Genomic DNA, 15,080 nt, shown 5'->3' with positions numbered 1-15,080 from the left:
TTCAATTGGCTTTGCACCCTCTCCTCCCCCTCCTCTCCACAACTGGAACCACTGTAAGAAAAGATAAAATGAAACTGAAACAGCGCTAAGACCAAAGCAGATTTGCCTTGGTTAAGTTTTATTCATGTGTACGGGGGCAGTGTCAGCTTTAGCAATCCAAACAAATACCCCAATGGGTATAATTTTAGGTGAATCTTCTTTTGCCACAACAGCGCAGCTACCTGGAGTAGTTTCACACCTCTGCCAGCGCTGAAGCTGCTGCCGCGGCCGACAAGAAGTGGCCGAGCAAGGGGCAGTAGATGTTTAGATCTGGTGTGTGGGTCTCGTAACTCATCTGAGGTGGAGAGAGGCTGTGCTATCCCTTTGCCGCTCCCTTTGCAAGAGTCACGGTCTGGGTTTTGGAATGTGAATAGATGCAGCTCCCAGCTGCCCACGCTGCCAAGGGACAGAGGTGACAGACGCTAAAAGCAGCACTTGACCTAAGACACAGACGTTAAATGCTGAGACCCAAAAGAGGAATAGAAAAGTGTCAAGTGAGAATGAACCCAAGGGAAAAAGCAGGTTTGAGAGACAGTGTAAGGAGCAGGACATTGTGTGCAAGGAACAGTAGTGGAAATTAGCAGTCACACAGGCATCAGTCAAATTCCTCTTTATATAAACTGGTTAGAGTAAGCCCATATAAAGAGAATTTAAATGGCACTAAGGAAATGAGGTTGGACAAAGCCTTAGCCATAGAAAATACTGAGGAAAAGGAAAGCAGTAGGAAATGATGTGGAAATAAGCAGACAAGAAGAAAAAAGGATACCCAGACCAGATCAGACTGGGATTAGTCTCCCTGGCTCATAACTGCTATCTTGTCAGCCTGGCACTGGTCAGCATTTTTATCCTTCCTGCTCTTTTGCAAATCTGAGTGCTGAGCTTTTTTGGCTTCATCCTGAGAGCTGTGGTGTCCATCAGTTATTGAGGAAAAATTGTTTCTCAGTTGTAAATATACAGAGATTGAACCAAGCTATATTATCTGGGCCAAGGATCACTCCAAAGCCCTTAAACCCTGGGGAGAGGAGGTGACACACAACTGCATTTAGGTCCAGAGTTTCAGTTAAAGCCCTTCTTCACACGTGAAGATGAAGATCATTACATTAACATTCGCGTTAAGGCAGAATAAATGTTATTACGACTCAGTAGTAATCCTTCCTATGAACGGCTTTCGCAAATCCCACTCTGTCATTCCCACGGTCAAAAATGCAGTAAAATGCAGACATAAAGACATCTCCTAAAATCCAGAGCGGGCCAGAGCGAGTGGTGATGTCGAGAGACTGAAAGCCGCTCATGCAGAAGGTTTGGTCTTCAATAGACTCCTGGAAGGGAAAGCGTGTGTCCTTGCAGCAGCCTGCTCCTGCCCCGGCTCGGGGAGCACAGAGCAGGGAATGGGGAACGCGGAATGGGGAGAAGGGAATGGGGAGTGGGGAAGCCACATACACGCACCTTTACGACGTATTGCTCTGCTGTCAGCTTGTACTCATGGTGTCCGATCGTGAAGCTGATGTGGGGCAAGCTGGACAGTCTTCTGCAGTCTACAAGAAACTGTATGCGAGGCGCTGATTGAGACGGGATCAGTTTGCCTGTTTTTAAGTATTGCCCTTTGAATTCAAGGCTTTTACAGCAAGCAAGAGTGAATTTACTACAGAGAAATAGCATCAGGCTGACTTATGGCCCAACGCTGCCCTCCGGCTTCCCAGCTCCTGCCCTGGGTCAAACCAGCCTAGCAGCCCAGACCACAGCACCAAAGGCCCTAGGGACACAGGGCTGATGAAAATCCTTGTGAGCCCCAAAAGGAATGAGGTGAAGCGGGGCTCTGACATCCCCCCCTGTACAACTCGGAAGCAAAACTGAGTGTGTGAGCCCCAGTGAACCCTCGTTAGCAAGGTCTGCTGAGCAAAAGTCTTCCGATGCTCCGGCTGGGACTGGCTGGAGGGAGCTGCCTCCAGCCCACACAGGGAGCACCCTACGGCTGCAGCTCACCCCGCTCCCTCCCGTAACATCATCGTTTTTGGTAAAAAAAATAGCCAGTGAGGAATACAACACTTTATGCTTATAGTCTGCCCTGGAGTGCGATTTAAAGAGCAGAAGAAGGACTAAACTCTGGCATGGTCATTAATTCCCACAAATTACACACTCACTTACAGTAACACAGAAGATTGTTTCCTGGCCTTTCTAGTTATTTCATGAAACAACCGACGTGTTAAATGGCACTGCAGAGTGCTCTGAGGCCCAGAGGGATCTTTGCTGTAAACTGTAGTGTTTAAAGTCATTGTTTTAGAAGCTTCCTATAAGGAAGAATCTACATTTTTTGTTGTTGTTGTTAAATCTGCTTTATGAAAACATGGCCCTAAATCTTGTGTATACTTATCAGGTGTCATACCATTAGAAGAAAATAAACCATGGGACATGGAAGACAAGGGTAAAAAAGCCAGTGTAATGGTTTGTAGGATGAAAGAAGCAAGACATAATTCATTTACATAGCTAGTACGCCCAGAACAAATTAATCCTTGCTGGAAAGAGATAAAAGTTCTGGTAAAATCACTGATGGATGCATCCATTTATACTGGGATAAATTTAAGCCAATGTACTCTGCCTGTCTGTGGTTGCTACAAAAACAGTCATAGAAAGTCTTATTTTCAGGATGCTTTTTTGCAGAATGTGAGATGCTGTCTGAGTGCTTTTACGTCAGCACTGGACTATATAAACTTACACTGCAATGACCTGTTTCTTGTTTATATTACACTAATATAAGTGCATTGGAAATTCATATTTTATCTATATCCATTAGTATGTACCATTATAAAACCAACTTGCTATTAAAGCATATTGTTTGGCGTTTATCTGAAAATGTGAATAAGAACAGAAGTTAGTGTTTAATTGAGAGAGAACCAGAAACCTCATGAGTTACACGGATGCAACTCCAGGTCCTCCCCTTATGAAAGGAGGCAGATTAAAAGTCCACCTTGTCTCTGATCATTGCCCAGTGCACCAGGCAATTGTAACACTCTTCATTTTCTTCCAAGTGCAGCTTAGGGTCAGGATCAAGACAACTGTGAAGTTAACAGCAACTGTACATGGCAGCTTCACTTGGGGCACTGGAGCTGTGGCAACGTGGCAATTACCAGTGGGAGTCAGCCAAGGGCCAGCAATAAGGCACAGTAAAAACAAGCTGCCCTCTCCCCGAAGGCGGGTGGGTTTAGTCATCTCAGGCTCGTTAACTCAATGCTTTAGAAGTTACAAGGGTTCCATCATGCCATCTGAAAATTGCCAGAGGAGACATGCAAAGGACAACAGAGAGATGTCCCAGCCTGTCCCACAGGCAAGGCAATGAGAAAGCCTGAAGTACCTTGAGAAACCCTGTCTCACACAGAGAGGCACAGGGGCTGGGGACCACAGGTGTGGGGCCTGAGAGGCCATGAAGCAGTACATCAGGGCTGTTTTGACCCTTGGTGCTCCTCAGGAGGTGAAGGTGCTCCTCAGAGGGCAGGCAGGGATGGGGAGGAGCGGTGGGGAGCGTCAACAAGGGGGGCGCGGGAGAGAGCAGCAGGGAAGAGAGGAAAACCAGTGAGGAGACAGAGGAATAAGGTTCAGGAGGGAGAATAAGAGACAGTGAGGTCTGTCCTGCACCCTGTGGCTCATCTGCTAGGAGCCAGCATTGTGAGCATCACAGCTGTGCATCCTCCCTGGGAGCCACGGCACGACACCGCCTGTTCTGCTGCAAGCTGACAGTGAGAGGTCCTGTCAGTGGAGACGTTGTTGGGCTGTAATTATGATACCTTTCCCTTTCCATTTGACACTGATAGGGCTGGACATCAGCGCCGAACCCCTCCTAGCTCGCGGGAGCCAACAGCTATAGCTGGGGACATTGAAAATCCTCTGATTTTCCAAAAAAAATTATCTCTGATGTAGAGTACAGATTGATTCCTCAAACAGATGCCCCGTTATTTCCTTACACACCAGTGCTGATGAGCATGGGAGAGGAGGTGAACATCTGGGAGGAGGGCAACATAGATGGGTCAAAACCAGCTTGGGTCTGAGTTCAGTGCTTTCCTGGAAACAAGGCTTTCACTGAGACCTTTCTAAGCAATTATTTTGGTTATTTTCCCACCCTGTAAGTTCTTTGCACCAAAAAACAGTTTCTCTTCCTCTCTGGCTCTTTTCTGGCTGTATAGTTTTTACCTCTCCAGTATGCGATGGACTTGCCCCAATATACTCCTGTAATCGCCTGATTTGTGAAGAGGGGCCGGTGATAAGAGAAGTGCCTGAGTCAACGATGGCTTCGCAGCCGTGGGAGCAAAATGCCGCCCGGCCCTGGATCTTTATACTGCAAGTGAAAAACAAAGCATCTTTAAGCAAATGCTGTGACTGAAGCAGCATATTATTGCTAGCTAAAATACCAGAGTACAGACTGAACTTAAAACTAGCTGCCAAGCTTTGCCAGTCTTAAAAAGACAAGAATGTCTTTAGAAGACAAGAAAGTAATAAAAGGAAATTCACAGAATCACAGAATGGTAGGGGTTGGAAGGGACCTCTGGAGATCACCTAGTCCAACCCCCTGCCACAGCAGGGTCACCCAGAGCAGGTGGCACAGGAATGTGTCCAGGCGGGTTTTCAATGTCTCCAGAGACAGAGACTCCACCACCTCTCCGGGCAGCCTGTGCCAGTGCTCTGCCACCCTCAAAGTAAAGAAGTTCCTCCTCATGTTTAGGTGGAACTTCCTATGCTCAAGTTTGTGCCTGTTACCTCTTGTCCTGTCCCCGGGCACCACTGAAAAGAGCCTGGCCCCATCCTCCTGACACCCACCCTTTAAGTATTTATAAGTGTTGATAAGGTCCCCCCTCAGTTGTCTTTTTTTCCAGACTGAAGAGACCCAAATCCCTCAGGCTTTCCTCATAAGAGAGGTGTTCGAGTCCCCTAATCATCTTGGTAGCTCTCTGCTGCACCCTCTCCAGCAGTTCCCTGTCCCTCTTGAACCGGGGAGCCCAGAACTGGACACATTACTCCAGGTGTGGCCTCACCAAGGCAGAGTAGAGGGGGAGGATGACCTCCCTCAACCTGCTGGCCACACTCTTCTGGATGCAGCCCAGGATGCCATTGGCCTTCTTGGCCACAAGGGCATGTTGCTGGCAAATTGCATGAAGAAGATATATTGTCTGTGGACCTGCTTTTCTTTCTCAGGACTCCTACAGCCTTAACCATTTGCTGCCTGCTGATGAATTTGTCCTCACCCACAGATATGTGTCCTCATTGATTTACGCAGCAGGAGGAGGAGCGAAGGGACACTGGCTGCTTTGACTAAGGTTAACAGGAAAGATAAGAGCAGGACCTGGAACTGAATTCAGTTCCTGGTTGCATTAACCTCTCAACTGAATAATCCACCAACAGTCAACTTGACCACTGGTGTATCATATTAAAACACTCTCCCAAAAACCAGTTGCACATGGCACAGCAGATTTAGAGAGTTAATAATCTCCAGTCTCATCCTGGCAAACCCCTCTTTGAGAGACACAAAGGTAAAACACTGCAGCCAAGTCCTCCTACATCTGTATTGCTAGGGTTTTTTGCCTCTGTGTGTTGAGGTGTTTTGCATGAGGTGACTTTCACCGGGTATTTCATACATACTTGTTCAGATGTATTTGCCAGTAGCTTTTCTCGGTGACTGGGACCCAGTGGATTGAACCTTTGTAGCGGGAATGGTCTATCCCCCCCAGGATCAACTCACCACCGTTCTCAGTGTCATCTCCTCTGAAAGCAGAAGACAGGTTAACACCGACATGGGAGTGTGCCAGCATGTGCCGATGAGATGACACTTAAAAAGCAAAAGGCAAGCCACAGCCCTTTCTAAATTCAGATGTGGATGGCTGAAAGCAATTATTTCTAACTGCATGTGCCCAACTCGGAGCCTCCAAACAACCTCTGAGAAGACTTGCTGTAGGCTGCTGAGGGCTGAGAGAGGCATCAGGAGCAGGTTGAGCCAGCTGCTGCTCTCACCTCAGAATAAACGCTAGATAAATTGGTGGAGTTACAGCTGGGTCCAGATGAGGTTACAACATCTATTTGCTAAAATGTGGCTACCTGGTTGTAGCATGGCATTTCTGTTCATCTCCACTGGCCAGAAGGAAACCTCTGGCAACTCAGACACAGTGAGCCTGAGCTGGGAGCTTTTCTTTTGTTTATGACCAGCTCCAACAAGAATAACTCTCTGCCCAAAAATTCATGGTCCTTCCCCGCACATTCTCCTTTTCACTCCATATTTTTCAGTGTCAAATTGGGGGAAAAAAAAAAAAAAGGAATGTGGAAAATTACTTTCAAGAATTGAAGATTTATACAGAGCCACAGTTGTCTCAACAATGAAAATAGATTTGCTTCTTTTTTGTCAGTGCCACTTTAAAGACTGACCTTTTCAGATAGAAAGAGAAGACCGGCTCCTCTACCAGCTGCTGGTTCATGATGCTGTCAAACACGGGCAGAGCATTGCCCACTGCTAAGGAGGGGTAGCCCAAGCCCAGCACGCCATCGAAGTGGGCAAGGGCAAAGGTTGTTCCTGGCTCAAACACCGACTCACCAAAGTCCTGTCCCCTGATGGAGATGTTACTTATCTGTTTGGTACAAGCGAAAGTAAAAACACCATCAATTACAAGAAATTAGCCACGTTTCAGATCCCTAGCTATAGATTCATTCAGTTTGTAAAGCCTGAATATCCTTGTGTGACTTGCATCAATAAAACAGGTGCCCATTTGGCGGGTCGGCTGCACCGATTCCTTTTAAATACCTTAATTCTGTGGATGTTTCTTCATAAACCCAGGACGGGACCCAAGGAGAGAAGCAGAAATGCAAAATAAAAGCTTAGGGGTTTTGTCTGGGCAGCCCAAAGCCAGGGCAGCACCCCCACCTCTCAGCACCTGCCTTGGTGAGACCTCGCCCTGCGCTTGCCTGAACCAGGGAAGGTTTTCCAGGGCAAGGCCAGTATCTGAACTGCTCTGGAAACCTGGTTGACCTGGAGGCTGACACCCGGTTTAGGTGGAGGCTCACCTGCAGTGTGTCTTTGCCAGCGACGCCCAGAAGCTGTCCCGTGCCATACTGCAAGGAGAAGGCTTCCCCTCCGTGCTCATATGAATCCGACAGGAAGGACTTAAATTTCTGGTGCACCCCTGCACAAAACAAATGTGACACTTGTGGACTGAGGAGAGGTCCCGGCAACATGCCCGTTCCCTGATGCAGAACCAGCTGAGTTGCAGGAGAGCCAGATTTTTGCTTGTCTTGTGATGAAGCTGTTGTTGGAGTTTATTTCTGTTTTCATAGAATCATAGAATGTGTTGGGTTGGAAGGGACCTTTAAAGGTCATCTAGTCCAACCGTGCGTCAGTAAGCAGGGACATCTTCAACTAGATCAGGTTGCTCAGAGCCCCATCAAGCCTGGCCTTGAATGTCTCCAGCGATGGGGCCTCCACCATCTCTCTGGGCAACCTGTTCCAGTGTCTCACCACCCTCATTGTAAAGAACTTCTTCCTAATGTCTAATCTAAACCTGCCCTGCTCTAGTTTAAAACCATTGCCCCTCGTCCTGTTGCTGCATGCCCTTGCAAACAGCCCCTCACGCTTTCCTGTAGGCCCCCTTCAGGTACTGGAAGGTCGCTATAAGGTCTCCCCGGAGCCTTCTCTTCTCCAGGCTGAACAACTCCAACTCCAACTCTCTCAGCCTGTCCTCATAGCAGAGGTGCTCCAGCCCTCAGATCATCTTCATGGCCCTGCTCTGGACCTGCTCCAACAGGTCCATGTCCTTCTTGTGCTGAGGGTTCCAGAGTTGGATACAGTACTCCAGGTGGGGTCTCATGAGAGCAGAGGGGGAGAATCACCTCTCTGGATCTGCTGGCCGCAGTTCTTTTGATGCAGCCCAGAACACCTCAGAGGTTATTTGGGGCTTTAAAGGCAAGTGGAAAATCCAGACAAAAATGGGCATTTCCAACGCTATTTGTAGCTCTCCCAGGGTATTTTCATGTCTTTCACCTCAGGCACCTGGTGGTGCAGAGGGATGCTTGGCAGCTGCTGGCAGTGCCTGCCCTGGCTGTGGGGTGGCAAAGAGGGGCAGAGATGGAGGAGCAAGCCAGGGAGGGGAGACCGGCCCTCAGGTCTTCTCCAAATCCTCCCCTCCCAAACCCCTGCTGCAGGTGAGCCTTGGGAAAGGAGAAATGGCCGAGGTACCCGAGACACGAGGAGGGTAAGGCAGGGTAACGTTTCTTACTGCACGCTTCACTGATGCAATAAGCAGAAGGGACCCAAAAATTGGAGGAGCCGGTGTCAAACACGACGGTGAACCTCTGGGGCGGCGTGCCGACGCTCACAACTCCGTAGTACTGTGCCTGGGGGAGGAACAACCCGGTCAGCCCCGGCCTGCCTCCTGGTGGGCTGCTCCTGAGGAAAAGGCAGACCTGGGGGCATCGCATAGAGTCATAGAATTGCCTGGGTTGGAAGCAACCTTTCAGATCATCTAGTCCAACCATCAACCTAACACTGACAAAAACCATCACTAAACCATATCGCTAAGCACTACGCCTCCCATCTTTCAAATACCTTCAGGGATGGTGACTCAACCACTTCCCTGAGCAGCCTCTTCTAATGTTTGATAACCCTTTCAGTGTAGAAGTTTTTCCTAATACCCAATCTGAACCTCCCCTGGCGCAACTGGAGGCCATTTCCTCTTGTCCTATCGCCTGTTACTTGGGAGAAGAGACCGACCCCCACCTTGCTACACCCTCCTTTCAGATAGTTTTAGAGAGCGATAAGGTCTCCCCTCAGCCTCCTTTTCTCCAGGCTAAACAACCCCAGCTCCCTCAGCCTCTCCTCATAAGGCTTGTGCTCTAGACCCCTCACCAGCTTCATTGTCCTTCTCTGGACCTGCTCCAGCACCTCAATGTCTGTCTTGTGGTGAGGGGCCCAAAACTGAACACAGTATTTGAGGTGGGGCCTCACCAGGGGGATGATCACTTCCCTAGTCGTGCTGGCCACACTGTTCCTGATACAGGCCAGGATGCTGTTGGGCTTCTTGGACACCCGGGCACACTGCTGGCTGGTATTCAGCCAGCAGTCGACCGACACCCCCAGGTCCTTTTCTCACAGGCAGCTCTCCAGCCACTCTTCCCCAAGCTTGTAACGCTGCATGGGGTTGTTGTGACGCAGTCATTTCTCAGGGGGTTCAGTGCAATTTCATCTAAATGTAAATGCACACCAGAGAGAGGTGAGTCTGGCTCCACGAGTGGCTGCGGGCAGCAGACTTCACTCCAGCTCCACACATAGCAAAGTGGCATTTTTAAAGTCTTTTAAGCGAGGCTGTCACATTCCCCATGAAGTCAAGGAGCCCTCTTGCACCAGTTTTAGTGGTGGCAAGGTCAGCCCCAAGATGAAGCTCTCGCACAATCCTACAGGCTTTTGGGCAGCTCCCTGCTGGTGTCAGTAAGAAATCAGTGATGCCAAGACAGCACGACCCACCTCCGCCAGCATCAGAGGGCTCGAACGAGCGGCACAACTGCTGTCACAGGTGGCTGGGCTCTTTCCTTTGTAATTAGCAGCTATTAGCAAGTCAAAAAATGAATTCTGTTGCAGAGATGGTATCTGATGTACTGAACAAAGTTCATCCAGTGGATAAAGAAACCACTGACCGTCCTTGGATACCCGTTGCGGGTAGAGATAATCTGTGAACACGTGAATGCTGGAGTGAAGAGCTTATCCACATCCCGAATGCAAGTGTCTAAGTGCCCCTATCTGGCCCTGGAAGAGCACTTCAGCGTTAAGAGACCTATTTTTAGGAAGAGGCATTTCTGGAATTCAAACGCAGATAGAAAAGCAATACCCAGCGCCAAGCCTTTTGTAGCAATACAAATATTGGAATATGTATCTTCAAGTGCATACTTGTTAATTAATACACTGAATATAGTTTCTGATCCCGGAGTTTATGGCCTGAATGAGATAATCATGAAAATGCAAGCATGTGTGCCGTTTAAGAGAATATCCAGCTCTACAGCAGGATTTTATTCCTTCCTGTATTAACCAAACCTTTATTCGTTAACCTGTAAAGTGAGACAGCTCTGAGACATGTTGGTCCAAAAAAAAAATAGCGAACCCAAAAACCCCCACAAACACACCACACTTAAACCTCCACAAAATGACTCCTGATGCTGGCTGGATATGCTGCCTATGTGGATTTTAGTTTGTTATTTTGATATTTATCCCTCTTTGATAAGCTTTAGAGCAGGCTGAAATGTTTTAGCCTCCTTTGTTCTTCTTCAAACACGTCTCTAGCTCCTCTTGGTGTATTTCTTTATGATCCTCAAGTGTCAGGAAGTTCTTGATGAATTAATTTGCCTTTCCCTTCCCTTCCCTTCCCTTCCCTTCCCTTCCCTTCCCTTCCCTTCCCTGTTCAGATGCAGCCTCCACAACATTTCTGCAACTTCACTTTCCTTTAGATAAGCATAACAGAAGAACCAAATAAAATAGAAAACAGAGGCCAACCAAATGAACAGAATGCTAAATCCAGGAAAGACAATTTACAAAATGGTTGACCTGTTGACTTGCCTGTCTGAGATCCAATGAAACTCGTATTTTCCCTTTTGTTTAGATGGTAAATTCAGCCAGGTTAGTGTGAGACCCAGGTTGGTCTCAAATATTTAATACATATTAATCTCAGGAGATAAAAACAGAAAAATAAAAACTCTGCGTGGGTCTTTGCTATCACTGATTTGTGACTCCGCGTGATCAAATAAATGAGATTTAGGGGATTTTCTTATAACACGCTAATATCCAAGTTTATGATAAATAAAATATAGCTAAGTGAAGTGAAGTAATCAGATTCTGCTACTAAAACCCCAGTCCTGAACTAAGATTGGTCCAAAACTTTCACATTTGTTTGAGGATCCAACCAAGTCCAAGACAGATCTATACAAATATAAAACTTGACACAGCTACATCAGCTTTCTACCCAGGTCCCACGCTAACCTGCATCTATACATGCTTTATTTTGCAGAATGGTAAACTAAGTTTTTATAATCTAATATTTATAGCATAGAGTAACAAGCCGTCTCAAGCCCTGTAATTTCATTGAGAGCCTAGATTTGAAAGGTGCTGGGAAAAAAATCTACCTTCAAGAGTCCTTATGATTGCAGTACCAAAACTGTACTTACATTCATGTAATCATACAGCCTTTCTGAAGCCGTTCCTATCGATAAAGCAATATCTGCAGGGAAGCAATGCAGGTACCTCCGGGCAAAAACATCCGGGTGATGATTCCTCCAAAATTCTTCTAATTCTCCCTTTTCCTTCAGCTGTTTCTTGATAGATTTGAATCGAACGAGGGGGATTCTATGCAAATAAAATAAACACACAAAAATTAACTGGTTCTCCTTTCTAGATCTCTCAGGTACTCTGTTTTTTTTAAAATTTGTTTATTTTTGAGACCCCGAGTAGCAACAAGCATGGGTCATCCCAGGAAGCCAGCTGAGACACGCGCCAGCGATGCTGGACATGTTTTCTTACCGTTCCATGGCCACGGTGAACGGGATGTAAACCACAGCCAGCAGTATCACCCTCATGGCTCCAAGCGGTTCCGAGTCTAATGACACTCATTTGCTCAGAAGTCCCTTTTTTATACCCCGTTGTCAGCAGAGGGCTGTTCGCCAGGTCAATCAACCACAGGAGGTCACTGCTTTGGCAGAAAACCCATTAATTTGCTCTCAGAGTAGCCGCTGGATTGTGCAAACAGCGGTGTCCGGTGGAGCTCCTGAGCCACAGATAACCAGGGCACAATCTAGACCAAACAGACATTTTATTAACAATCCTTAATGTCTTTTACATAAATATAATAAACAGGGTGATCTTGGCTCCCATTAGCTCGGGGAAGAGGAGGTGGACCAAGGACCTGCCTGGCTCCCTCCGAGTAACCTGCTTTTCAAGCCCGCTTTGGTGACAAGTGGCCCAGAAGTGTCCGACGCAGAGAAAGAAGATGTAATATGTAACTATTCCCCTTTTACGTGGAGTCGTTGGAGCAGGACGGAGCAGACGGACATTTGACCGGGTTGTGACAAGTCCTCCCCTAACAGCTGAAGATTAATTCCCTGTTTGTGGGAGAGCTCCAGTCCAAACATAAATGTGACTGCCACCCCCAAAAAAATGAGTCTTAAAAGTCAAAAAGATGACAGCCCGCGACACACAGTAATAGCCGGGGCGGGGGGGGATGTACACATTTCAGCAAGACATTTGGAAGCGTTCGCTTGGATTTATTTCCCTGCGAGTTTCCTGAGGTTAGCGGTTCCCAGCCCTGTCTGACACTTGGGTTCGAGTCAAGCTGGCAGAAAAATAATGTGTCAAAAAAGAGACTCTGATCTGACAGAAACAACCCCAAAGCCATTAGCTGCCGGGGAGGAAGCTCAGCACTGAGCCTGCAATTCACTTACGAGTCTTTTTGAATCTTTCCTCCGCACGAGAAAGTGCGGCGAGCAATTACATACTGTAGCCTAGCATACATTAAGGCTAAATTTGAATAATCAGCCATTTTTTGCTCAAAAGACTACGCTAGGATGCTGGGAAAAGAGCAATAATGATTATTCCCCTGCAATACACCGCTTATTTAAAATAGACGGCTCACCACATGAAGGTGAACTGGAACTGGGTAACCCCTCCAAGAGGCCGCAGATGTGTGACAGTGTGTAGCAAAGAACGAATGTCAAGAACGTGGAGGAGGCAGGAGCTCTAGCGACAATGCTCCAGACAAAAAAAAAAAAAAAAAAAAGAACCAAACACAGAGTATTTGTGAGAGAAGGAGGAGTCTGAACACCTCCTGCAGGCTTTGAATAAATGTAAAGCAAATAATTATGAGCACACACTAAACACATTCTTAAAAACTATTTGTTTAAGTCTCCTTCCTTGCTCTGTAGGGCTGAATGAGGAGCGGCATAAGAGGCTCAAAATCAACGATTTTAGAGCTCTCTTCATTAGTCTCATGGGTTTTTAAATACACGGTTTGCTTTTTCAAATTTACCTCCAAAATTGTGAGGGCTACCCAGCCTGCTCTCAGCAAAGGCTGAGCCTGGTGCCCTCACACCGCTGCGTGCAGAGCTTTGGAGCTGAAAGAGCACCAGTATCTCTATTCTAATGTTTTACTTAAAAAAAAAAAAAATAAATCTCAAACAATGCAGGAATATTAACACGCAGCTTCTATATTGATTTCCATTTTATTGTGATTTTTTTTCTTAATTGTCTAGCCCTGAGCAGCAGCGTCGCCGGTTTCTTTTGGACTCAGAGGCTTTTCACACGTGTCCTCAGCCAGCACCCATGCTTTCTGTCCCACAGCCATCCTGGGAGCTGGGTGCCGGAAAGGAGAGCGGCGAGCAATAGCTGGAGTCATTTGTGAACGCTGAGAAAGCAAAGGCATTTCTCAAGGAGCCTACAGGTGCCACCTGACGCGCAGCAGAGCAGATGTCCTGCCCTCCGGTCGGGCAGTGTCGCTTTGACAAGAGCAAGACGATGTCTGTGCCGAGCGCCTTTATCGCTTGAACTTTTCCTCAAATGCCACAAATGCTTCTGGGAAGTCACGAATGCTCATGTTTGGAGGGCATCAGGATAACTTTGAAGACGTGAAGTGGCTTTCAAAACACCGCCCCGGGGTCTACTGAGGGGCCTGCTTTTGCCTTAGAGCTTCCACTGAGTCGCCAAGTCTCAGAAGGATCGAGATTGTTCATTTTACTGCAAATGTAGCCTTTCATTATCCCACCACACCAAGGTTATTTTTTCCCAAATGCTGTGATCTCACAGCGTGTTCCAGGCAGACTTTCATTTAGCCAACAAAGGTACAAAATGCAGCAACAAAAGGTCATCGTGACTTTTTTTGATAAGCTGGAATAATGATTAAACTACAATGCAGAGGATTCCTAAGTAATAGTTGTCTGCAGGTCAGAAGTTTCATTAGGCAGAAATAATTCAAGTACAAAAAGTATATATTTATATGTATCTATAAGACATAAGGCATATTGCAAAGTCACTTCTCTCCATATGGATTATGAAGAATAATATGCCTAAATTATATTATTAATATACTCTTACCTAGGCTTTTATGTTGTTCTGATCAACAGGATACCTGAAGAGATTTGTCTAAGGGACACATCTCTTTGCCATGGATGTAAATTCATTATTATTTCTGCCGAATGCATTTGGTTTTCCACACCTGTAGCCTACAGCACCTTACTGGGGTGGGGAGCCTTGCTTTTAGAAGGTGCCACAGACGCTTAGAAATGGAAACAAAGACAAAAACCTGCTGAGGGCCATGGGAATATTTTCTTAAAAGTCGGATCTCATTCCAGGGTAACTGCTTGGAAAAGGATGCCCTGCGAAATCCTGGAACAACACGCTCCCCACAGCAATCCTCCGCCAGGGCACGTAGTGTTAAAGCAGTGGAGAAGAAGCGGCTGCACTGAGATGCTCGTTCCGTGCGAAGCGGCTCCTGATGCTGGGATGCTACCTGCGCCCGGCACCTCCCGCCTGCTGGCACGAGGGAGAGCATTTTCAGCGCCCTCTTCCACAGCATGGCCACAGATGACTGCCGCGTATCTTTGTTCTCCAGGCTTGATACGCTGCCCAGCTTCGCCATCCAAAATCCAATTTTATGGTCGCAGCACTCACTGTTCTCCATCCTGCTGCAACACTGGTCCCCAGATGCCCTCTCTGTTGTCCTCCTCCGCCAGGAAAGCCTCCATACATTCCATAGCATCACTGCTGCATGGCACAGCCACCCGTCTTGCAGGGAAAAAGACTAGTAAACGTCCTATAGCCTGTACTCAGTTGATAGCTAAGAGCTGCTTTACGTTTGAAAGCAAATCTATTACCAGATTTGACCGGAGATCCAGAGGCCACCTTAACTGTTTGATATTGCCTTTTTCTCAATCTTCTGTTTGCTCTGCCTTTTGTTTTTCTAAGAATACGTGGCTCCCAGCAATCACGGATTTTGGTTGTGTAGCCCCCGATGCCCAGAAGCTGACTGCAGATTGTTTGAAGAAAG

At 47.1% G+C, this 15,080-nt stretch overlaps 1 protein-coding gene across 1 annotated transcript; it reads right to left on the bottom strand.

Moving 5' to 3' along the window:
- Window positions 1–81: 81 nt before the first annotated feature.
- On the bottom strand, window positions 82–11,837 carry LOC141738024 (cathepsin E-A-like). Its single transcript, XM_074573084.1, has 9 exons — window positions 11,567–11,837; window positions 11,215–11,392; window positions 8,283–8,400; window positions 7,075–7,193; window positions 6,442–6,641; window positions 5,665–5,787; window positions 4,222–4,366; window positions 1,486–1,584; window positions 82–1,358 (listed from the first exon to the last, which is right to left on the bottom strand). Exons 1-9 carry the CDS (start codon window positions 11,620–11,622, stop codon window positions 1,179–1,181), a joined length of 1,218 nt encoding a protein of 405 aa, XP_074429185.1. The 5' UTR covers window positions 11,623–11,837; the 3' UTR covers window positions 82–1,178.
- Between the last annotated feature and the right edge of the window lie 3,243 nt (window positions 11,838–15,080).

The sequence above is a fragment of the Larus michahellis genome, chromosome 1 (genome assembly GCF_964199755.1).
Source record: "Larus michahellis chromosome 1, bLarMic1.1, whole genome shotgun sequence".
NCBI classification, from domain to species: domain Eukaryota; kingdom Metazoa; phylum Chordata; class Aves; order Charadriiformes; family Laridae; genus Larus; species Larus michahellis.
The sequence above is the reverse complement of the archived record's forward strand: the minus strand, read 5'-3'. Positions and strand labels throughout refer to the sequence as shown.

Excerpts from the sequence above, each read along its gene's own strand:
- LOC141738024 (XM_074573084.1), bottom strand. The coding sequence starts at position 11,622 with ATGAGGGTGATACTGCTGGCTGTGGTTTACATCCCGTTCACCGTGGCC. Across the intron at positions 6,642-7,074 it reads CTGGCAAAGACACACTGCAG|ATAAGTAACATCTCCATCAG; the intron begins GTGAGCCTCCAC and ends TGTACCAAACAG. Across the intron at positions 4,367-5,664 it reads TGGCAAATACATCTGAACAA|TATAAAGATCCAGGGCCGGG; the intron begins GTATGTATGAAA and ends TTTCACTTGCAG.